General features: G+C 37.7%; 1 protein-coding gene and 2 long non-coding RNA genes across 4 annotated transcripts; all 3 read right to left on the bottom strand.

Annotated features, from left to right (window-relative positions):
* Positions 1-667: 667 nt before the first annotated feature.
* Positions 668-4,593, bottom strand: LOC130461216 (uncharacterized). The gene is made up of 4 exons (XM_056829216.1): positions 4,284-4,593; positions 4,090-4,185; positions 3,369-3,433; positions 668-2,350 (listed from the first exon to the last, which is right to left on the bottom strand). The coding sequence occupies exon 4, from the start codon at positions 1,349-1,351 to the stop codon at positions 779-781; it is 573 nt and encodes a 190-aa protein (XP_056685194.1). The 5' UTR covers positions 1,352-2,350; positions 3,369-3,433; positions 4,090-4,185; positions 4,284-4,593; the 3' UTR covers positions 668-778.
* Positions 4,594-11,390: 6,797 nt separating this feature from the next.
* Positions 11,391-13,353, bottom strand: LOC130461942 (uncharacterized). The gene is made up of 3 exons (XR_008921997.1): positions 13,288-13,353; positions 12,567-12,631; positions 11,391-11,548 (listed from the first exon to the last, which is right to left on the bottom strand). It is a non-coding gene; the product is annotated as an uncharacterized lncRNA (long non-coding RNA).
* Positions 13,354-20,157: 6,804 nt separating this feature from the next.
* On the bottom strand, positions 20,158-24,417 carry LOC130460941 (uncharacterized). Of its 2 annotated transcripts, XR_008921174.1 has the most exons (5): positions 24,063-24,417; positions 22,682-23,931; positions 22,488-22,583; positions 21,767-21,831; positions 20,158-20,748 (listed from the first exon to the last, which is right to left on the bottom strand). It is a non-coding gene; the product is annotated as an uncharacterized lncRNA (long non-coding RNA). The 2 variants fall into 2 exon arrangements; XR_008921175.1 differs by having other exon boundaries at positions 22,682-24,417.
* Positions 24,418-25,939: the final 1,522 nt, after the last annotated feature.

The following is a 25,939-nucleotide window of genomic DNA, read 5'->3' on the forward strand; positions in this document are numbered from 1 at the left end:
GGCTTTCTGCTTCCTCATAAAAGGAGGATAAAACTTCCCCCTCAAAGCAACAATAAAAGAATCCCAATTGAATCCCTCAGCAGCGCTTAGTCTAGTCTCATTTTCCCTCCACCAAAGGTCGGCCTCATCTTTCAGGTAGAGGACAGCTTGGCCTACTTTCATATGCTCAGGACAGTTTACCGCCCCAAATAGTTTCTCAAATTCCCTGATCCAGTTTTCAAGGAAGGTGGGGTCTGCCTGCCCCTTAAAGTATGGTGGCTTAACTTTCGCAAGCCTTTCAAACATGTCCCCTGCAGAATCGGGACGCTCAGTTCTTTCCTGGGTTAGTTTTTCCGCCAAGAGGCGAATAGCAGCAGCTAGGTCACTATTATTGGCCATCCTAGAGCGCGACCTGAAATTTATATGCTCTAATTCAGGTTCAAAACTTTACTTACATTATCCTCTAGCAATGCAATATCACATTAACATTCAAAATGCACACGAAATGAACAATCATGCAAAACATTCAACTGAGAGACAAGGAATAACTTCAATCATCACGAATAATAAGTTAGAATAAAAGAAGAAAACATTCCCCTTGCGTGCCCGTAAAACTCTGATCTTTTAGATAGTCAATAATCTAACTTTTATTCCTCAGAAGAATGTCAATAACAATCCTAAATATTAACACACACCTGTTCTCAAAATAAAGTAAAAAGGTTCTACGATATAAACATAAACTATGGTTGGGCGGATTGTCCAACATTTTTCTCACACACAACTAAATATGTAAGCAAAGCTAAAGGGAAACGTCATCAGACTTGTCCTTTGATTCGCTATAACCTTCTAGGGTGAATAACTCATATTTAAGTTCATCATCGTCATCCATATCAAAATAATAAGCTTCTTTTCTTGGCCTAGAGGATCTTCGTAGACCTTGAAGTTGATGATTAACTTCCTCTGGCTCAGGCTCAGGCTCAGGTTCAGGTTCATGTTCAGGCTCAAACTCAAACTCAGGTTCAACCTCCAATTCATGTTCGAACTCAAACTCAAATTCTTGTTCGAACTCAAACCCAAATTCATGCTCAAACTCAGGCTCCGAATCGCTTTCAGGTCTCAAAACAGCTTGATAAATATCGACCCTAGTTTGCCCTCTAGCACGATCAAATTCACGAAGGGCTTCATCATCACTATCAGGTTCTCCTGCTCTTAAAACTCGACGCAGAACAAGTTCATGGCTGGTGTAACTGTTAATGTCAGACTCGTAATCCATTTCATTTTCATCATCGCTTAGAATAATAGGGTTAGAGTTGCTCCCTATTCTATTTCCTTCCATGCCAGACATGATTAGAGATCTATAACAATTAAACATAGTTTCTATGTTAGTAATTAGTACTCTCACTTACCGTATGATCCCACAATACACAATGAGTAAGAATGTATATCAATCGCAAAGCATAGGAAAGACACGACAGTTAGCAGGTAGAGAAATTACAATCATGTTGACATAATGCAGACACAATGATTCTATTCTATATGCCCTTTCCTATACTACCCAACTCTCAAAATAATCATAGTATATCAAACATTGAAGCATAAAAGAATAAAACAAGAATGATTTATAAGAATTGGATTGATTAAAAGAATAATTATTAAACGATAAATAATTAAAATTTTTTTTTTTTTTTTTACGGTACTGTAGCAGCAGCAGCAGTAAAAAATTTTTTTTTTTTTTTTACGGTACTGTAGCAGCAGCAGCAGTAAATTTTTTTTTTATTTTTTTTTTTTGAAATATTAATTTGAATTTCAAAAGAATAGAAAATACATTAATTCGCATAACCAAAAACGTATTTCAAAGCACGATTCAAGAGTCAATATTAAAATAAATTCAAACATTTCTAGCTAATAACTTTAAATTTATTCACTAGTGTGAAATTACTTTTACGTAACTAATTAGTTGGTTAGACGCCTAAGATATAAAAGGTAGACACGAAATGTAGTAAAACCTTTAGCTCTGATACCACTTTGTAACACCCCGACAATTCCCATTTTCTAAAATAACCTCTTTTTAAATATAACTGTAGGGAATTATCAAAGTATTATCGCCCGTGTGAAAACGTTACGGCTTATTCAGAATTTTGCAGCGGAAAACATAAAACTAACTTTTAGGTTCATAAATAATCTATTACATATTAGGTCCAGACCAATTAACTGAATTAAGGAAATACGAATAGTACGACAAATTTCAAATCCAAGTTAACAAATTAAATCACTTAATTAAACGAATAGAACTACAAGCTCTCTAATCCCGATCCCAATGATGCATCATCTTCAAACCTGTAGATGGGCAACGCTTATTGATCCTTAGAGACTGCTCACCAAAGATGGGTCATCACAGGATCAATAAGGCATAGCCATGATCAACACACACAAACAAAGCACGTAATCAGCAAAGCTGAGTACTACATACTAAAACAACAACAATCCTAGCATGATACTATCAAACCAACAACCCTAACATGATACTAATAAATATAAGTAAGGACAGACAAAACATAATAAATTGACGATTATACTTGACTAGACTAAGCTAGGCTTAATAACCATAATATTATTTTAGTTGAAATAGACAATGGACCGAGTTGACCATCCAGAAGTCTTCACTAAGGAAGACGAGGTACGGGCGCGACTCCGTAACCTCAGTGACCTGCGATATCGAGGAACGTTTAAATAAAAATAGGACACGGTGATCAATCCGGTCCCAGAAAAGGCCATGGGCTACCACCATGAACCCTAACTCCTGTTTGTCCGTCACTTCAGACGTGCACAGTCTAAAGCTATTGCTATTCAGTTTCACTTTACATGATTTACAAATTGAGATTCCGTTATGACTCAACCATTACATAAGACAGACAATTCACATTTGTTCACAACTGTTTTTATCTTGGAATTAAGTAAGTGATCATAAAAGCATCAATCAAGACTCATTCCAACTTAACCAACCTTTCCTTTAACCATGAGCAACCCTGTATATGGGCATAAAGTTTCAACCTACTAAACAAGGTCCTCCGCCCTTATAAAGTAGTGAAAAGATAGAAAGGGAACAACAACCAATTGATCCAACCCAATCATATAGAATAATCTAGTGTTCCCAACCAACATGTTTGTATCAAACATCCATACTAACATGTTACAGTTCTTATAGTGCAAAATAAGTTCAATAAGTTTGTCCAACAGTATTAAACATGCACATTCAATATAACCCAGTTCGTCCATAATATCAACATCACCAAGTTCCACAATAATATCAACATAACCAAGTTCAACAACAAGATTCAACATGGTTTCAACAATTAGCACACATTCCAGGCACACAGGTATGTACGTACCTTGTGTAAACAAACTGATAGGCCACCTTAACACTTTCAAAAGTCGCCTAGAGAGAATTCTCCGCCTAAAACAACCAACAAGTAATACCAATCAATTTCTAATCATTGGTAACCATAATAAAGCATTCTAAATGCATCCTAAACATATTTAGAGCTCTCCCCAATATCAAAACTTAAACATTTGATTTCCTAGCATCATAATTATTGAACTAGTGACTGAAATTCGTTGAAAACTTTTTGCAAACACCGTACTTTAAATTTTCAGCAATATAATTTCATTTAAAAGCTTCACCATGGTCAATCTACGTTCCTAGTATCTCAACACAACCAATTCAATGATCCATACTCAACCTATCGTGATTAAAACTCATAAAACCTTGAATTTCGTACTTGAAACAATCAAAATTAATATTTCAAGGTAATTTGATAATCTGAAAATTAATAACTTTATTATATAATTTGCAAAAATCTGAAATTTATAACTTAAATCACAAAACTCCCAACTTTAATTCAAGAAACTTAATTCAAACTAATACATCATGAATAAACCCTAACTCAATATTTAATTAACCCAAAACTGAAACAATTCGTTTATAATTAGCAACCCAAAACTGAAAATCATGTTCAAGCCATAAAAATTATAAATTTAATATCAAGAACATAATTTAAATTAACAACTTTTATTTAAAATAATTAGTTACTTAGGGTTTAAGAAAGTAACCAATTCAAGAAGGAGGAGAGGGAGTTGGCCGGCGCACGGAGGTGGCTTGCGGCTGGGCTGTGCGACGGCGGCGCACGATGGTGCTGTTTGCGGTGGCTGCGCGAAGACATAACATTAGGGAGGGGAGAAATCGCAAGGAAGAAAGGAAGAAACAGGAAAGGAAAAAGGAAGAAGGAGAAGAAGAAAGAAGTTACCGGCGGTGATGGTTGTCCGGCGGCTTGGCAGAAGCGGCGGACGAAGGGAGGAGAGAAAACTGCAGTGAGGGTGCTGTACGTGGAGTTGAAGGAGGGAGAGGAGGCTTTGATTTTTCTTTTTACGTGAATTTGTTTTGGGTGAGGGTTTGAGTTCTTTTGGGTTTTTAATGGTTTGGGCTTTTCAAGTGGGCTAGACTTAGGATTTAGCTTTTATGATTCGAGTCCGAAACTGAATAGGATCGTTTTCTAAATTCAATCAATTTTCTTAATTCAAATTCTTTTCAACTTAAAATTCTAAAATCGTTTTCGATTTCGTAAATCGTTGAAAATATTAAAATGTAATAACTAAATATATGTTAACTATATATTCATTTCCAAAATTCATAAATCCTTATTTAAATATATTAAATATACGTTAAAATATATAACTGAAATGTATAAAATTACGGGGGATTACAATCTACCCCTCTTAAAAGAAGTTTCGTCCCGAAACTTGACACGAAAATTCACATATTTTTCCAAACTTTTCAACTTACTCTTATTGTAGAAGTACTTTGTGCCACTCTTGTGCATTATTTGCCAACTAAGAGTTACTTGCAATACTCAAGAACACATTTTCTTATGCGGAGGATCTATTTACTTGCATCAACATGTAAAGGTTGCTAGAAGTAAGCATAAAATGCATAAAATATCATAAAAATAGGTAAAAAGCGCGAATTTCTTTCGCATTCTACCCCCCTTAAAGAAAACGAGTTACGCCCTCGTAACTCACCTCAGAAAATAACTCCGGATATTTGATCTTCATTTCAGCTTCGGCTTCCCACTTGGCCTCTTCGTACTCGTGGTTCGACCAAAGCACTTTCACTATGCTGACGTCCTTATTGCGTGTACTACGCACTTTTCTATCAAGGATTTTCACAGGCCTTTCTTCGTATGTGAGGCTACTATCAATCTGGATTCTCTCAGGCTCTAAGATATGACGCTCGTCATGGATATAGAGCTTTAGTTGGGAAATGTGAAACACGTCGTGCATCTTTTCGAACTCCATTGGCAAGCCTAACTTGTATGCTACTTTCCCTATTCGTTGCAGAATCTCATATGGGCCTACATACTTGGCACTTAGCTTGCCCTTCTTCCCAAATCTCATCACACCCTTGGTTGGTGATACTTTCAAGAACACTTTATCGCCTACTGCAAATTCATCATCTCTTCTTTTCAAATCAGCATAACTCTTTTGCCTATCCTGGGCAGCTTGAATTCTAGCCTGAATTATTTTCACATTCCTGACAGTCTCTTCAATGAATTCCATTCCCAATACTATATTTTCACTGAAATCATTCCAGCAGGTGGGACTTCTACATTTTCTCCCATATAGTGCCTCAAAAGGTGCCATCTTAATGCTTGCGTGGTAGCTATTGTTGTATGAAAATTCGATCAAGTCTAGATGGTCTTCCCAACTACCCTTAAAGTCAATTGCACAAGCCCTCAACATATCTTCCATAGTCTGGTTAGTTCTCTCAGTCTGACCATCGGTTGCAGGGTGGAAAGCAGTGCTCATTTTCAAAGTTGTCCCAAGGTTCAACTGGACTTTTTGCCAAAATTTCGAGAGGAATCTTGAGTCACGGTCTGAGATAATATCGGTTGGGACCCCATGCAACCTCACTACATGCTTAATGTATGTCCTTGCAAGCTGTTTCTTTTTCCAAGTCTCTTTAATCGAAATAAACACGGCTGATTTTGTTAGACGATCCACAATCACCCAAATGGTATCATTTCCGTTCTTTGATCTAGGCAAGGCAGTAACAAAATCCATAGAAATGGAATCCCACTTCCATCCAGGCACTTCTAAAGGTTGAACTTTCCCCATGGGTCTTTTGTGGTCTATTTTGACTTTCTGACAGGTTAGGCATCTAGACACAAACTCAGCAACTTCCCGTTTCATATTAGGCCACCAATAGATTTGTTTCAGGTCTTTGTACAACTTGTCACCCCCAGGGTGCACAGAATATGGAGTATTATGCCCCTCGTCCATAAGACGTCTCTTGAGTTCTTCACACTTTTGTGGTACGCACCATCTCCCTTTGAACCTCAAACTACCATCTTCATGAATCTTGAAATCCACTTCTTTCCCTTGACCCATCTTTTCCTTGATTCTCTCTAGGCACTCATCCCCAGCTTGACTTTCTCTAATCTCCTCGAATATAGACAACCCCAATGATAATGCACTCAGTTTTGCTTTGGTTTCCCCAGGGTTTACTATTTCCAGGCTAAGTCTCTGCATGTCGCGACACAACTCTTCAGGCACTATCAAGACATTCATACTATGGCTAGATTTCCTACTCAATGCATCGGCAACTACGTTTGCTTTCCCCTCATGGTACTGGATGTTCAAATCATAGTCCTTGATCAACTCTAACCATCTTCTTTGTCTCATGTTGAGATCTTTCTGGGTGAAAATGTATTTTAGGCTTTTGTGGTCTGTGAAGATCTTACATGTTGCCCCATAGAGGTAATGTCTCCAAATTTTCAAAGCGAAAACAATCGCAGCTAGCTCTAGATCGTGGGTAGGGTAATTAGCCTCATATGGTTTTAATTGACGCGACGCATACGCAATCACCTTCCCATTTTGCTGTAATACACACCCCAACCCATTCTTCGACGCATCACTATATACCTCAAACCCTTCATTCCCATCAGGCAAGGTTAAAACAGGTGCTGAGGTTAAACGTTCTTTGAGAATTTGGAAGGCTTCCTCACATTTTTCGCTCCACTCAAATTTTGATTCTTTCTTCATCAAGTTGGTCATGGGTCTTGCTATTTTTGAGAAATCTCTCACAAATCTCCTATAATACCCAGCTAGACCTAAGAAACTCCGAATATCAGACACATTCTTCGGGGTAGGCCACTCACTCACAGCTTGAATCTTGGCAGGATCTACAGAAACTCCTTCCTTTGACACATAATGCCCCAAAAATGCTACCTTTTCCAGACGGAACTCGCACTTAGAGAACTTTGCATACAACTGGTTCTTCCTAAGCGTCTCCAAGATAACCCTCAAATGTTCGTCATGTTCCTTTTCATTCCTCGAATAGATCAGAATATCATCAATGAATACCACCACAAACTTATCTAGGAACTCATGGAAAATCCTATTCATCAGATCCATAAAGATGGCGGGTGCATTGGTTAACCCAAAAGGCATTACTGTAAACTCATAATGACCATAACGAGTCCTAAATGCAGTCTTAGGAATGTCTTTTTCAGCTACCCTCAATTGGTGATATCCCGAACGCAAATCAATCTTTGAGAATACACTTGCCCCGTTCAACTGGTCAAACAGGTCATCTATCCTAGGCAAAGGATATTTGTTTTTGATTGTTACGTTGTTCAACTCCCTATAATCAATACATAGCCGCATACTCCCATCTTTCTTTTTGACAAACAATACTGGAGCTCCCCATGGTGATGCACTAGGCCTAATGTACCCCTTGTCGAACAAATCCTGCAATTGTGTCTTTAACTCACTCATTTCTGGGGGTGCCATCCTATAAGGTGCTTTGGATATAGGTGCAGTTCCGGGATTTAACTCTATGGTAAATTCAAGGGTTCTAGCCGGTGGCATACCCAGAATCTCATCCGGAAATACATCTACAAATTCTCTTACGATTGGGACATCCTCTATCTTTACCCCAACTTTCTTACTCACATCTTGGACACTACAGAAAAATAGTTCACACCCTTTATTGACCAGTTTCCTCACTTGTAATGCGGAGATCACCCCAAAGTTCCTAGACTTCCCAAAACGTCTATATGATATTGATTTCCCAGTAGGGTTCTTTAGGCTTACTTTCTGAATCTCGCAATCTATCCTGGCCTTGTATAAGCTTAGCCAATCCATCCCCAGAATCACATCTAGGTCCCCCAAACTAAATTCTATCAAATTAGATGGAAACGTGCAATCTTTTATCTTCAAAGGCAAGTTCTTAAATAATTTCGTACACCTTATTGTTGCACCATTAGGCATACTAACAGGTAAATCAATTGCCTCAAAATCTACTAACTTCAAATTTTTAACAATAGAGGTCGAAATAAAAGAATATGTTGCCCCTGAATCAAACAATGTTTTAACAGGTAAGGAGTTGATAGAGAAAGTACCCGAAACTACGTCTGCAGAACGTTCAGCTTCATTTCTACTCATTACGAACAGCTTTCCGGGAGTCTTGTTGTTATTGTTGCTTCCATTGGCAGGTTTGTTTTGGTTTCCCTGGTTGTTTGGTGCCCCAGCAGGCTTCGAACTTTGGTTCCCCGAATGGTTAAACCCTGGTTTCCCTGGGTTACTACTCCCAACACTATTTTGCTCTCTCTTCTGTTTTGTGAAGCATTCAAACTCCCTATGTCCCTTCTTATGACAATAGTTGCAAATTACCAATTCCCCCTTACAATCCTTCCCAGGGTGGTTGTTGTTGCACCTCTTGCAGTGGTACACTCTGTCAGTTTGGTTTCTGTTGTTATAGTTATTCCCCTGGTTGTTTCTTCCCTGGAAATTACCATTACCATTACCATTACCATTACCATTACCATTCCCATTTCCATTTCTATTCCTTTTGAAGTTCCCCTGACTTCCCCCAGCATTAAACTCTTTCCTTTTATCCCCAACAACAATATTCTTTTTGTCTCTCCTGGTCTGAAGGCCATAGATATGAGCAGCTCTCCCATAAACAATGTCTAAGGACGTAAAGGTTTCCCCGCCTAATCCCAGTTGGATCTCATCGGTTAACCCTTGCTCAAACCTCTGAGCCTTTAGTTCCTCAGTAGCTACCACCTCAGGTGCAAACCTCGACAAGGCTATAAACTTACTGTAGTATTCAGCAATGGTCATATTCCCCATCCTAAGGTTGATAAATTCCTGGGCTTTCTGCTTCCTCATAAAAGGAGGATAAAACTTCCCCCTCAAAGCAACAATAAAAGAATCCCAATTGAATCCCTCAGCAGCGCTTAGTCTAGTCTCATTTTCCCTCCACCAAAGGTCGGCCTCATCTTTCAGGTAGAGGACAGCTTGGCCTACTTTCATATGCTCAGGACAGTTTACCGCCCCAAATAGTTTCTCAAATTCCCTGATCCAGTTTTCAAGGAAGGTGGGGTCTGCCTGCCCCTTAAAGTATGGTGGCTTAACTTTCGCAAGCCTTTCAAACATGTCCCCTGCAGAATCGGGACGCTCAGTTCTTTCCTGGGTTAGTTTTTCCGCCAAGAGGCGAATAGCAGCAGCTAGGTCACTATTATTGGCCATCCTAGAGCGCGACCTGAAATTTATATGCTCTAATTCAGGTTCAAAACTTTACTTACATTATCCTCTAGCAATGCAATATCACATTAACATTCAAAATGCACACGAAATGAACAATCATGCAAAACATTCAACTGAGAGACAAGGAATAACTTCAATCATCACGAATAATAAGTTAGAATAAAAGAAGAAAACATTCCCCTTGCGTGCCCGTAAAACTCTGATCTTTTAGATAGTCAATAATCTAACTTTTATTCCTCAGAAGAATGTCAATAACAATCCTAAATATTAACACACACCTGTTCTCAAAATAAAGTAAAAAGGTTCTACGATATAAACATAAACTATGGTTGGGCGGATTGTCCAACATTTTTCTCACACACAACTAAATATGTAAGCAAAGCTAAAGGGAAACGTCATCAGACTTGTCCTTTGATTCGCTATAACCTTCTAGGGTGAATAACTCATATTTAAGTTCATCATCGTCATCCATATCAAAATAATAAGCTTCTTTTCTTGGCCTAGAGGATCTTCGTAGACCTTGAAGTTGATGATTAACTTCCTCTGGCTCAGGCTCAGGCTCAGGTTCAGGTTCATGTTCAGGCTCAAACTCAAACTCAGGTTCAACCTCCAATTCATGTTCGAACTCAAACTCAAATTCTTGTTCGAACTCAAACCCAAATTCATGCTCAAACTCAGGCTCCGAATCGCTTTCAGGTCTCAAAACAGCTTGATAAATATCGACCCTAGTTTGCCCTCTAGCACGATCAAATTCACGAAGGGCTTCATCATCACTATCAGGTTCTCCTGCTCTTAAAACTCGACGCAGAACAAGTTCATGGCTGGTGTAACTGTTAATGTCAGACTCGTAATCCATTTCATTTTCATCATCGCTTAGAATAATAGGGTTAGAGTTGCTCCCTATTCTATTTCCTTCCATGCCAGACATGATTAGAGATCTATAACAATTAAACATAGTTTCTATGTTAGTAATTAGTACTCTCACTTACCGTATGATCCCACAATACACAATGAGTAAGAATGTATATCAATCGCAAAGCATAGGAAAGACACGACAGTTAGCAGGTAGAGAAATTACAATCATGTTGACATAATGCAGACACAATGATTCTATTCTATATGCCCTTTCCTATACTACCCAACTCTCAAAATAATCATAGTATATCAAACATTGAAGCATAAAAGAATAAAACAAGAATGATTTATAAGAATTGGATTGATTAAAAGAATAATTATTAAACGATAAATAATTAAAAAAAATTTTTTTTTTTTTTTTACGGTACTGTAGCAGCAGCAGCAGTAAAAATTTTTTTTTTTTTTTTTTTTTACGGTACTGTAGCAGCAGCAGCAGTAAATATTTTTTTTTTTTTTTTTTTTGAAATATTAATTTGAATTTCAAAAGAATAGAAAATACATTAATTCGCATAACCAAAAACGTATTTCAAAGCACGATTCAAGAGTCAATATTAAAATAAATTCAAACATTTCTAGCTAATAACTTTAAATTTATTCACTAGTGTGAAATTACTTTTACGTAACTAATTAGTTGGTTAGACGCCTAAGATATAAAAGGTAGACACGAAATGTAGTAAAACCTTTAGCTCTGATACCACTTTGTAACACCCCGACAATTCCCATTTTCTAAAATAACCTCTTTTTAAATATAACTGTAGGGAATTATCAAAGTATTATCGCCCGTGTGAAAACGTTACGGCTTATTCAGAATTTTGCAGCGGAAAACATAAAACTAACTTTTAGGTTCATAAATAATCTATTACATATTAGGTCCAGACCAATTAACTGAATTAAGGAAATACGAATAGTACGACAAATTTCAAATCCAAGTTAACAAATTAAATCACTTAATTAAACGAATAGAACTACAAGCTCTCTAATCCCGATCCCAATGATGCATCATCTTCAAACCTGTAGATGGGCAACGCTTATTGATCCTTAGAGACTGCTCACCAAAGATGGGTCATCACAGGATCAATAAGGCATAGCCATGATCAACACACACAAACAAAGCACGTAATCAGCAAAGCTGAGTACTACATACTAAAACAACAACAATCCTAGCATGATACTATCAAACCAACAACCCTAACATGATACTAATAAATATAAGTAAGGACAGACAAAACATAATAAATTGACGATTATACTTGACTAGACTAAGCTAGGCTTAATAACCATAATATTATTTTAGTTGAAATAGACAATGGACCGAGTTGACCATCCAGAAGTCTTCACTAAGGAAGACGAGGTACGGGCGCGACTCCGTAACCTCAGTGACCTGCGATATCGAGGAACGTTTAAATAAAAATAGGACACGGTGATCAATCCGGTCCCAGAAAAGGCCATGGGCTACCACCATGAACCCCAACTCCTGTTTGTCCGTCACTTCAGACGTGCACAGTCTAAAGCTATTGCTATTCAGTTTCACTTTACATGATTTACAAATTGAGATTCCGTTATGACTCAACCATTACATAAGACAGACAATTCACATTTGTTCACAACTGTTTTTATCTTGGAATTAAGTAAGTGATCATAAAAGCATCAATCAAGACTCATTCCAACTTAACCAACCTTTCCTTTAACCATGAGCAACCCTGTATATTGGCATAAAGTTTCAACCTACTAAACAAGGTCCTCCGCCCTTATAAAGTAGTGAAAAGATAGAAAGGGAACAACAACCAATTGATCCAACCCAATCATATAGAATAATCTAGTGTTCCCAACCAACATGTTTGTATCAAACATCCATACTAACATGTTACAGTTCTTATAGTGCAAAATAAGTTCAATAAGTTTGTCCAACAGTATTAAACATGCACATTCAATATAACCCAGTTCGTCCATAATATCAACATCACCAAGTTCCACAATAATATCAACATAACCAAGTTCAACAACAAGATTCAACATGGTTTCAACAATTAGCACACATTCCAGGCACACAGGTATGTACGTACCTTGTGTAAACAAACTGATAGGCCACCTTAACACTTTCAAAAGTCGCCTAGAGAGAATTCTCCGCCTAAAACAACCAACAAGTAATACCAATCAATTTCTAATCATTGGTAACCATAATAAAGCATTCTAAATGCATCCTAAACATATTTAGAGCTCTCCCCAATATCAAAACTTAAACATTTGATTTCCTAGCATCATAATTATTGAACTAGTGACTGAAATTCGTTGAAAACTTTTTGCAAACACCGTACTTTAAATTTTCAGCAATATAATTTCATTTAAAAGCTTCACCATGGTCAATCTACGTTCCTAGTATCTCAACACAACCAATTCAATGATCCATACTCAACCTATCGTGATTAAAACTCATAAAACCTTGAATTTCGTACTTGAAACAATCAAAATTAATATTTCAAGGTAATTTGATAATCTGAAAATTAATAACTTTATTATATAATTTGCAAAAATCTGAAATTTATAACTTAAATCACAAAACTCCCAACTTTAATTCAAGAAACTTAATTCAAACTAATACATCATGAATAAACCCTAACTCAATATTTAATTAACCCAAAACTGAAACAATTCGTTTATAATTAGCAACCCAAAACTGAAAATCATGTTCAAGCCATAAAAATTATAAATTTAATATCAAGAACATAATTTAAATTAACAACTTTTATTTAAAATAATTAGTTACTTAGGGTTTAAGAAAGTAACCAATTCAAGAAGGAGGAGAGGGAGTTGGCCGGCGCACGGAGGTGGCTTGCGGCTGGGCTGTGCGACGACGGCGCACGATGGTGCTGTTTGCGGTGGCTGCGCGAAGACATAACATTAGGGAGGGGAGAAATCGCAAGGAAGAAAGGAAGAAACAGGAAAGGAAAAAGGAAGAAGGAGAAGAAGAAAGAAGTTACCGGCGGTGATGGTTGTCCGGCGGCTTGGCAGAAGCGGCGGACGAAGGGAGGAGAGAAAACTGCAGTGAGGGTGCTGTACGTGGAGTTGAAGGAGGGAGAGGAGGCTTTGATTTTTCTTTTTACGTGAATTTGTTTTGGGTGAGGGTTTGAGTTCTTTTGGGTTTTTAATGGTTTGGGCTTTTCAAGTGGGCTAGACTTAGGATTTAGCTTTTATGATTCGAGTCCGAAACTGAATAGGATCGTTTTCTAAATTCAATCAATTTTCTTAATTCAAATTCTTTTCAACTTAAAATTCTAAAATCGTTTTCGATTTCGTAAATCGTTGAAAATATTAAAATGTAATAACTAAATATATGTTAACTATATATTCATTTCCAAAATTCATAAATCCTTATTTAAATATATTAAATATACGTTAAAATATATAACTGAAATGTATAAAATTACGGGGGATTACAATCTACCCCTCTTAAAAGAAGTTTCGTCCCGAAACTTGACACGAAAATTCACATATTTTTCCAAACTTTTCAACTTACTCTTATTGTAGAAGTACTTTGTGCCACTCTTGTGCATTATTTGCCAACTACGAGTTACTTGCAATACTCAAGAACACATTTTCTTATGCGGAGGATCTATTTACTTGCATCAACATGTAAAGGTTGCTAGAAGTAAGCATAAAATGCATAAAATATCATAAAAATAGGTAAAAAGCGCGAATTTCTATCGCATTCTACCCCCCTTAAAGAAAACGAGTTACGCCCTCGTAACTCACCTCAGAAAATAACTCCGGATATTTGATCTTCATTTCAGCTTCGGCTTCCCACGTGGCCTCTTCGTACTCGTGGTTCGACCAAAGCACTTTCACTATGCTGACGTCCTTATTGCGTGTACTACGCACTTTTCTATCAAGGATTTTCACAGGCCTTTCTTCGTATGTGAGGCTACTATCAATCTTGATTCTCTCAGGCTCTAAGATATGACGCTCGTCATGGATATAGAGCTTTAGTTGGGAAATGTGAAACACGTCGTGCATCTTTTCGAACTCCATTGGCAAGGCTAACTTGTATGCTACTTTCCCTATTCGTTGCAGAATCTCATATGGGCCTACATACTTGGCACTTAGCTTGCCCTTCTTCCCAAATCTCATCACACCCTTGGTTGGTGATACTTTCAAGAACACTTTATCGCCTACTGCAAATTCATCATCTCTTCTTTTCAAATCAGCATAACTCTTTTGCCTATCCTGGGCAGCTTGAATTCTAGCCTGAATTATTTTCACATTCCTGACAGTCTCTTCAATGAATTCCGTTCCCAATACTATATTTTCACTGTAATCATTCCAGCAGGTGGGACTTCTACATTTTCTCCCATATAGTGCCTCAAAAGGTGCCATCTTAATGCTTGCGTGGTAGCTTTTGTTGTATGAAAATTCGATCAAGTCTAGATGGTCTTCCCAACTACCCTTAAAGTCAATTGCACAAGCCCTCAACATATCTTCCATAGTCTGGTTAGTTCTCTCAGTCTGACCATCGGTTGCAGGGTGGAAAGCAGTGCTCATTTTCAAAGTTGTCCCAAGGTTCAACTGGACTTTTTGCCAAAATTTTGAGAGGAATCTTGAGTCACGGTCTGAGATAATATCGGTTGGGACCCCATGCAACCTCACTACATGCTTAATGTATGTCCTTGCAAGCTGTTTCTTTTTCCAAGTCTCTTTAATCGAAATAAACACGGCTGATTTTGTTAGACGATCCACAATCACCCAAATGGTATCATTTCCGTTCTTTGATCTAGGCAAGGCAGTAACAAAATCCATAGAAATGGAATCCCACTTCCATCCAGGCACTTCTAAAGGTTGAACTTTCCCCATGGGTCTTTTGTGGTCTATTTTGACTTTCTGACAGGTTAGGCATCTAGACACAAACTCAACAACTTCCCGTTTCATATTAGGCCACCAATAGATTTGTTTCAGGTCTTTGTACAACTTGTCACCCCCAGGGTGCACAGAATATGGAGTATTATGCCCCTCGTCCATAAGACGTCTCTTGAGTTCTTCACACTTTTGTGGTACGCACCATCTCCCTTTGAACCTCAAACTACCATCTTCATGAATCTTGAAATCCACTTCTTTCCCTTGACCCATCTTTTCCTTGATTCTCTCTAGGCACTCATCCCCAGCTTGACTTTCTCTAATCTCCTCGAATATAGACAACCCCAATGATAATGCACTCAGTTTTGCTTTGGTTTCCCCAGGGTTTACTATTTCCAGGCTAAGTCTCTGCATGTCGCGACACAACTCTTCAGGCACTATCAAGACATTCATACTATGGCTAGATTTCCTACTCAATGCATCGGCAACTACGTTTGCTTTCCCCTCATGGTACTGGATGTTCAAATCATAGTCCTTGATCAACTCTAACCATCTTCTTTGTCTCATGTTGAGATCTTTCTGGGTGAAAATGTATTTTAGGCTTTTGTGGTCTGTGAAGATCTTACATGTTGCCCCATAGAGGTAATGTCTCCAAATTTTCAAAGCGAAAACAATCGCAGCTAGCTCTAGATCGTGGGTAGGGTAATTAGCCTCATATGGTTTTAATTGACGCGACGCATACGCAATCACCTTCCCATTTTGCTGTAATACACACCCCAACCCATTCTTCGACGCATCACTATATACCTCAATGCAAACCCTTCATTCCCATCAGGCAAGGTTAAAACAGGTGCTGAGGTTAAACGTTCTTTGAGAATTTGGAAGGCTTCCTCACATTTTTCGCTCCACTCAAATTTTGATTCTTTCTTCATCAAGTTGGTCATGGGTCTTGCTATTTTTGAGAAATCTCTCACAAATCTCCTATAATACCCAGCTAGACCTAAGAAACTCCGAATATCAGACACATTCTTCGGGGTAGGCCACTCACTCACAGCTTGAATCTTGGCAGGATCTACAGAAACTCCTTCCTTTGACACATAATGCCCCAAAAATGCTACCTTTTCCAGACGGAACTCGCACTTAGAGAACTTTGCATACAACTGGTTCTTCCTAAGCGTCTCCAAGATAACCCTCAAATGTTCGTCATGTTCCTTTTCATTCCTCGAATAGATCAGAATATCATCAATGAATACCACCACAAACTTATCTAGGAACTCATGGAAAATCCTATTCATCATATCCATAAAGATGGCGGGTGCATTGGTTAACCCAAAAGGCATTACTGTAAACTCATAATGACCATAACGAGTCCTAAATGCAGTCTTAGGAATGTCTTTTTCAGCTACCCTCAATTGGTGATATCCCGAACGCAAATCAATCTTTGAGAATACACTTGCCCCGTTCAACTGGTCAAACAGGTCATCTATCCTAGGCAAAGGATATTTGTTTTTGATTGTTACGTTGTTCAACTCCCTATAATCAATACATAGCCGCATACTCCCATCTTTCTTTTTGACAAACAATACTGAAGCTCCCCATGGTGATGCACTAGGCCTAATGTACCCCTTGTCGAACAAATCCTGCAATTGTGTCTTTAACTCACTCATTTCTGGGGGTGCCATCCTATAAGGTGCTTTGGATATAGGTGCAGTTCCGGGATTTAACTCTATGGTAAATTCAAGGGTTCTAGCCGGTGGCATACCCAGAATCTCATCCGGAAATACATCTACAAATTCTCTTACGATTGGGACATCCTCTATCTTTACCCCAACTTTCTTACTCACATCTTGGACACTACAGAAAAATAGTTCACACCCTTTATTGACCAGTTTCCTCACTTGTAATGCGGAGATCACCCCAAAGTTCCTAGACTTCCCAAAACGTCTATATGATATTGATTTCCCAGTAGGGTTCTTTAGGCTTACTTTCTGAATCTCGCAATCTATCCTGGCCTTGTATAAGCTTAGCCAATCCATCCCCAGAATCACATCTAGGTCCCCCAAACTAAATTCTATCAAATTAGATGGAAACGTGCAATCTTTTATCTTCAAAGGCAAGTTCTTAAATAATTTCGTACACCTTATTGTTGCACCATTAGGCATACTAACAGGTAAATCAATTGCCTCAAAATCTACTAACTTCAAATTTTTAACAATAGAGGTCGAAATAAAAGAATATGTTGCCCCTGAATCAAACAATGTTTTAACAGGTAAGGAGTTGATAGAGAAAGTACCCGAAACTACGTCTGCAGAACGTTCAGCTTCATTTCTACTCATTACGAACAGCTTTCCGGGAGTCTTGTTGTTATTGTTGCTTCCATTGGCAGGTTTGTTTTGGTTTCCCTGGTTGTTTGGTGCCCCAGCAGGCTTCGAACTTTGGTTCCCCGAATGGTTAAACCCTGGTTTCCCTGGGTTACTACTCCCAACACTATTTTGCTCTCTCTTCTGTTTTGTGAAGCATTCAAACTCCCTATGTCCCTTCTTATGACAATAGTTGCAAATTACCAATTCCCCCTTACAATCCTTCCCAGGGTGGTTGTTGTTGCACCTCTTGCAGTGGTACACTCTGTCAGTTTGGTTTCTGTTGTTATAGTTATTCCCCTGGTTGTTTCTTCCCTGGAAATTACCATTACCATTACCATTACCATTCCCATTTCCATTTCTATTCCTTTTGAAGTTCCCCTGACTTCCCCCAGCATTAAACTCTTTCCTTTTATCCCCAACAACAATATTCTTTTTGTCTCTCCTGGTCTGAAGGCCATAGATATGAGCAGCTCTCCCATAAACAATGTCTAAGGACGTAAAGGTTTCCCCGCCTAATCCCAGTTGGATCTCATCGGTTAACCCTTGCTCAAACCTCTGAGCCTTTAGTTCCTCAGTAGCTACCACCTCAGGTGCAAACCTCGACAAGGCTATAAACTTACTGTAGTATTCAGCAATGGTCATATTCCCCATCCTAAGGTTGATAAATTCCTGGGATTTCTGCTTCCTCATAAAAGGAGGATAAAACTTCCCCCTCAAAGCAACAATAAAAGAATCCCAATTGAATCCCTCAGCAGCGCTTAGTCTAGTCCCATTTTCCCTCCACCAAAGGTCGGCCTCATCTTTCAGGTAGAGGACAGCTTGGCCTACTTTCATATGCTCAGGACAGTTTACCGCCCCAAATAGTTTCTCAAATTCCCTGATCCAGTTTTCAAGGAAGGTGGGGTCTGCCTGCCCCTTAAAGTATGGTGGCTTAACTTTCGCAAGCCTTTCAAACATGTCCCCTGCAGAATCGGGACGCTCAGTTCTTTCCTGGGTTAGTTTTTCCGCCAAGAGGCGAATAGCAGCAGCTAGGTCACTATTATTGGCCATCCTAGAGTGCGACCTGAAATTTATATGCTCTAATTCAGGTTCAAAACTTTACTTACATTATCCTCTAGCAATGCAATATCACATTAACATTCAAAATGCACACGAAATGAACAATCATGCAAAACATTCAACTGAGAGACAAGGAATAACTTCAATCATCACGAATAATAAGTTAGAATAAAAGAAGAAAACATTCCCCTTGCGTGCCCGTAAAACTCTGATCTTTTAGATAGTCAATAATCTAACTTTTATTCCTCAGAAGAATGTCAATAACAATCCTAAATATTAACACACACCTGTTCTCAAAATAAAGTAAAAAGGTTCTACGATATAAACATAAACTATGGTTGGGCGGATTGTCCAACATTTTTCTCACACACAACTAAATATGTAAGCAAAGCTAAAGGGAAACGTCATCAGACTTGTCCTTTGATTCGCTATAACCTTCTAGGGTGAATAACTCATATTTAAGTTCATCATCGTCATCCATATCAAAATAATAAGCTTCTTTTCTTGGCCTAGAGGATCTTCGTAGACCTTGAAGTTGATGATTAACTTCCTCTGGCTCAGGCTCAGGCTCAGGTTCAGGTTCATGTTCAGGCTCAAACTCAAACTCAGGTTCAACCTCCAATTCATGTTCGAACTCAAACTCAAATTCTTGTTCGAACTCAAACCCAAATTCATGCTCAAACTCAGGCTCCGAATCGCTTTCAGGTCTCAAAACAGCTTGATAAATATCGACCCTAGTTTGCCCTCTAGCACGATCAAATTCACGAAGGGCTTCATCATCACTATCAGGTTCTCCTGCTCTTAAAACTCGACGCAGAACAAGTTCATGGCTGGTGTAACTGTTAATGTCAGACTCGTAATCCATTTCATTTTCATCATCGCTTAGAATAATAGGGTTAGAGTTGCTCCCTATTCTATTTCCTTCCATGCCAGACATGATTAGAGATCTATAACAATTAAACATAGTTTCTATGTTAGTAATTAGTACTCTCACTTACCGTATGATCCCACAATACACAATGAGTAAGAATGTATATCAATCGCAAAGCATAGGAAAGACACGACAGTTAGCAGGTAGAGAAATTACAATCATGTTGACATAATGCAGACACAATGATTCTATTCTATATGCCCTTTCCTATACTACCCAACTCTCAAAATAATCATAGTATATCAAACATTGAAGCATAAAAGAATAAAACAAGAATGATTTATAAGAATTGGATTGATTAAAAGAATAATTATTAAACGATAAATAATTAAAAAAAATTTTTTTTTTTTTTTTACGGTACTGTAGCAGCAGCAGCAGTAAAAATTTTTTTTTTTTTTTTTTTTTACGGTACTGTAGCAGCAGCAGCAGTAAATATTTTTTTTTTTTTTTTTTTTTTTTTTTTTGAAATATTAATTTGAATTTCAAAAGAATAGAAAATACATTAATTCGCATAACCAAAAACGTATTTCAAAGCACGATTCAAGAGTCAATATTAAAATAAATTCAAACATTTCTAGCTAATAACTTTAAATTTATTCACTAGTGTGAAATTACTTTTACGTAACTAATTAGTTGGTTAGACGCCTAAGATATAAAAGGTAGACACGAAATGTAGTAAAACCTTTAGCTCTGATACCACTTTGTAACACCCCGACAATTCCCATTTTCTAAAATAACCTCTTTTTAAATATAACTGTAGGGAATTATCAAAGTATTATCGCCCGTGTGAAAACGTTACGGCTTATTCAGAATTTTGCAGCGGAAAACATAAAACTAACTTTTAGGTTCATAAATAATCTATTACATATTAGGTCCAGACCAATTAACTGAATTAAGGAAATACGAATAGTACGACAAATTTCAAATCCAAGTTAACAAATTAAATCACTTAATTAAACGAATAGAACTACAAGCTCTCTAATCCCGATCCCAATGATGCATCATCTTCAAACCTGTAGATGGGCAACGCTTATTGATCCTTAGAGACTGCTCACCAAAGATGGGTCATCACAGGATCAATAAGGCATAGCCATGATCAACACACACAAACAAAGCACGTAATCAGCAAAGCTGAGTACTACATACTAAAACAACAACAATCCTAGCATGATACTATCAAACCAACAACCCTAACATGATACTAATAAATATAAGTAAGGACAGACAAAACATAATAAATTGACGATTATACTTGACTAGACTAAGCTAGGCTTAATAACCATAATATTATTTTAGTTGAAATAGACAATGGACCGAGTTGACCATCCAGAAGTCTTCACTAAGGAAGACGAGGTACGGGCGCGACTCCGTAACCTCAGTGACCTGCGATATCGAGGAACGTTTAAATAAAAATAGGACACGGTGATCAATCCGGTCCCAGAAAAGGCCATGGGCTACCACCATGAACCCCAACTCCTGTTTGTCCGTCACTTCAGACGTGCACAGTCTAAAGCTATTGCTATTCAGTTTCACTTTACATGATTTACAAATTGAGATTCCGTTATGACTCAACCATTACATAAGACAGACAATTCACATTTGTTCACAACTGTTTTTATCTTGGAATTAAGTAAGTGATCATAAAAGCATCAATCAAGACTCATTCCAACTTAACCAACCTTTCCTTTAACCATGAGCAACCCTGTATATGGGCATAAAGTTTCAACCTACTAAACAAGGTCCTCCGCCCTTATAAAGTAGTGAAAAGATAGAAAGGGAACAACAACCAATTGATCCAACCCAATCATATAGAATAATCTAGTGTTCCCAACCAACATGTTTGTATCAAACATCCATACTAACATGTTACAGTTCTTATAGTGCAAAATAAGTTCAATAAGTTTGTCCAACAGTATTAAACATGCACATTCAATATAACCCAGTTCGTCCATAATATCAACATCACCAAGTTCCACAATAATATCAACATAACCAAGTTCAACAACAAGATTCAACATGGTTTCAACAATTAGCACACATTCCAGGCACACAGGTATGTACGTACCTTGTGTAAACAAACTGATAGGCCACCTTAACACTTTCAAAAGTCGCCTAGAGAGAATTCTCCGCCTAAAACAACCAACAAGTAATACCAATCAATTTCTAATCATTGGTAACCATAATAAAGCATTCTAAATGCATCCTAAACATATTTAGAGCTCTCCCCAATATCAAAACTTAAACATTTGATTTCCTAGCATCATAATTATTGAACTAGTGACTGAAATTCGTTGAAAACTTTTTGCAAACACCGTACTTTAAATTTTCAGCAATATAATTTCATTTAAAAGCTTCACCATGGTCAATCTACGTTCCTAGTATCTCAACACAACCAATTCAATGATCCATACTCAACCTATCGTGATTAAAACTCATAAAACCTTGAATTTCGTACTTGAAACAATCAAAATTAATATTTCAAGGTAATTTGATAATCTGAAAATTAATAACTTTATTATATAATTTGCAAAAATCTGAAATTTATAACTTAAATCACAAAACTCCTAACTTTAATTCAAGAAACTTAATTCAAACTAATACATCATGAATAAACCCTAACTCAATATTTAATTAACCCAAAACTGAAACAATTCGTTTATAATTAGCAACCCAAAACTGAAAATCATGTTCAAGCCATAAAAATTATAAATTTAATATCAAGAACATAATTTAAATTAACAACTTTTATTTAAAATAATTAGTTACTTAGGGTTTAAGAAAGTAACCAATTCAAGAAGGAGGAGAGGGAGTTGGCCGGCGCACGGAGGTGGCTTGCGGCTGGGCTGTGCGACGGCGGCGCACGATGGTGCTGTTTGCGGTGGCTGCGCGAAGACATAACATTAGGGAGGGGAGAAATCGCAAGGAAGAAAGGAAGAAACAGGAAAGGAAAAAGGAAGAAGGAGAAGAAGAAAGAAGTTACCGGCGGTGATGGTTGTCCGGCGGCTTGGCAGAAGCGGCGGACGAAGGGAGGAGAGAAAACTGCAGTGAGGGTGCTGTACGTGGAGTTGAAGGAGGGAGAGGAGGCTTTGATTTTTCTTTTTACGTGAATTTGTTTTGGGTGAGGGTTTGAGTTCTTTTGGGTTTTTAATGGTTTGGGCTTTTCAAGTGGGCTAGACTTAGGATTTAGCTTTTATGATTCGAGTCCGAAACTGAATAGGATCGTTTTCTAAATTCAATCAATTTTCTTAATTCAAATTCTTTTCAACTTAAAATTCTAAAATCGTTTTCGATTTCGTAAATCGTTGAAAATATTAAAATGTAATAACTAAATATATTACTAATTAATTTAGTTCATAAGGAATAACTAAATGTAATACTAATTAAAATGTAATAACTATATATTCATTTCCAAAATTCATAAATCCTTATTTAAATATATTAAATATACGTTAAAATATATAACTGAAATGTATAAAATTACGGGGGATTACATGATGCTCTACCTATTCCTTCTTCGTCCAAAGAGTAAGTATATTTGGGTACCTTTGCATAGTTAAGGAATAACATTCATGGGACAATAAAGTTTAACTAAAACCACATACAGCAACATGAAAGAGGAAGAGCTTTAGAATATGGAAGGATCAACAGACACAGGAACAAGTATATCAGTAGAATGAACATGCATACAAGTAAAACAGGACATAATCATAATGACTCAACCATATAGTTGAATCAGAAAATTGGAAGTGGAAGAGGGGGAAAAGTAGGTTAAAGTTACATTATGTAGGCAGGTGTTGTTTAAAGAAAAAAGACACAAGAAGAAATTTGAAGAGGGAGGGGATATTGATCAATTGACGTGTTCAACTTAACTTTGATCATCTTAATTTTAAAAGTTTCACAAGCAATGTAGTCAACAAAATTACAAGGGTTTGAACTTGGAAATAAATGTTATGGAACCTTGGAGTTCTGATTAGTGAGGAAGGAAAAATCAAGGATATTATTTTAGAAAGCATCCGTAAAGTCTCTAAGTCCTCCAAAATATTACTCTGTTTGTTTGTAATAACAAGCAAGTAAAGAGCTTCAAGCCTTAAATAGGCTAGTACATATATCTGATATTTTCAGTCTCAACATAAGTATGTTGTTTTCCTGTCCCAACCAACTTGAGGAATGCAGCAAGGAGGCCTTCCATTCTTATGCGAGTCATGCCCACAAATTGCCTTGAGACAAGAGCTGCAAGGAAATTTAAATTTGACTAAGAATCAATGCCAAAAAGACGAAACTCAAATGTAAAAACAAAACACAATTACATCAAATAATCTAAATAATGCATGCAATATCTATTCTCTAACCATCTAACGTACTTATCCTATTTTAATTAGAAAAGAACAGCGAGTGAAGAATAATAAGCAGAATTTCAGCTATTTGCAAAGACTAATTCAACTCCAGATTGAGCATTAGGAGCGAATCCCTCAAAATATGTTTTGACTAAAACAAAACATGATTCAAGAACTTTAAAACTGCAAAGGATCTAGGAACTGCATAAATCATTAATATTTGATAATGTGTTGGTGGTTATCCTTCGTGAAAAGCATGATGCTAACTGCAAAGGGGATAGTTCTAAAAATTAAAGGCAACAAGTGAAGTTTGCATTCTGTAAACTGGCAAGTCAACCAAGATTGAAGAATTTTATTATAAAGTTGGCAATCCAGGACAGTGGGACAAAGACAACCATCCCCCCCCCCCCCACACACACAATTGTTGCATAACTCTTTTTAAAAAGAAATATGGATGAAGGCTAGGTGGTTTCTCACGCATATGAGGTGACTAAACAAATATTTGGGGAAATAGTAGGATAAAAAAAGATGGCAAGATCAATAGAGGCAGGAGGTAAGTTTCATGAACAGTTCCAATTCTAAGATTTAATTCAAACAATTAAACAAATTTGAGCAATTAATTTTTTTTTTTTTTGGTGCGAATGAGCCACAAGGGCAATATAAATTACAAATGGGGGCAGGGGGATTCGAACCTGAGACCTATTGTACAAAGGCCCTCAGTCTTAACCACTAGGCCAAGACATCATTGGTCGCAATTAATTTTTTTTGTTATTCAAAGATTATTCAATAAGAGCTTCTAACTTCCCTTTCACTTCAAATTCAACCGAACTTATGAACTCGGATAGATAGAATGAAAGAACCTAAAATACTAAATTTCCCAAATTTTTCCATTCCCCATTATTCAATTCAAGATTTCAAATGAACAAATAAATTTCAATCAAATTGTTTACATTAGCAGAATATACACCAAATCAACTCAGCCATAATACAGATTAACACTCTAATTAAAACCTAAGCAAACAAACAAATTGAAGAAAAGAACTGGTAAATTTGCTAAAAAAAATGATTTGAGGATTTTTAATCGACGCCCTTATTCGTTAAAAACGCCCATATTTTTTACGGTAAAATTAAAATACAATTTTACCCTTTACATAAAATCTCACCCCCCTTCACCGTTCATGTCACCCTCACCCTAACAAAAATTTGTCTGCTTGTCACAAAAACTCCGGTCACAGAAACTCCCTCCCACTAGAAGTCGCAGCCTCCTTGTCGTCCTCCCTTCGTCCTCCCTTGTCGCCGACCCTCCGCCTCCTTCATCACCTTCGCCGCCTCCTCCTTCATTACTACCACCGCGTAAGGTAATGGTGTGAAATTAATTTATTTAAACAAAAAGAAGTAAACACCGCGCACAGCTTTTGCGGGGGTTCCATGTCCGCCGCGCAAAGGCTATGCGCCGTTGACACAATGGCCGTGCAGATCTGGTGCACGAGGACCGTGTCGCCGGCGCACGGCCTTTGCGCGGCGGCCATGGAACCCTCACAAAAGTTGTGCGCGGGCCATGGAAACAAGTGTATTGCACGATCGCGCACGGTCTTTGATTGGCGACCATGTCAGCCGCGCACGGGAATTGCTTGGCTGACATGGCCACCAATCAAAGACTATGCGTGGCTGACCTCCGGCGGTTCAATTAGAGAAACGTTCTAGCTCTGTCGAAAAGTTTCGCTGATGAATTCTATACAAACCTCACGTTCCGGCGTGAAATGGGATGAGACTTAAGTTTTCCGGGGAGGTTAGGTGGTACCCAAAAGTGTGAAGGAGTTGTCCAAACAGAGTTGTTAAAAAATTGTCGCCGGACTTTGTGGTTTCCGGCGAGAATATACACCAGACTGCTGGAGGGGGAGGGG

This window comes from Spinacia oleracea, chromosome 5, assembly GCF_020520425.1.
Source record: "Spinacia oleracea cultivar Varoflay chromosome 5, BTI_SOV_V1, whole genome shotgun sequence".
Taxonomy (NCBI): domain Eukaryota; kingdom Viridiplantae; phylum Streptophyta; class Magnoliopsida; order Caryophyllales; family Amaranthaceae; genus Spinacia; species Spinacia oleracea.

Bases quoted from the DNA above. Each gene is read 5' to 3' on its own strand.
- LOC130461216 (XM_056829216.1), bottom strand. From the start codon at position 1,351: ATGTTTAATTGTTATAGATCTCTAATCATGTCTGGCATGGAAGGAAAT.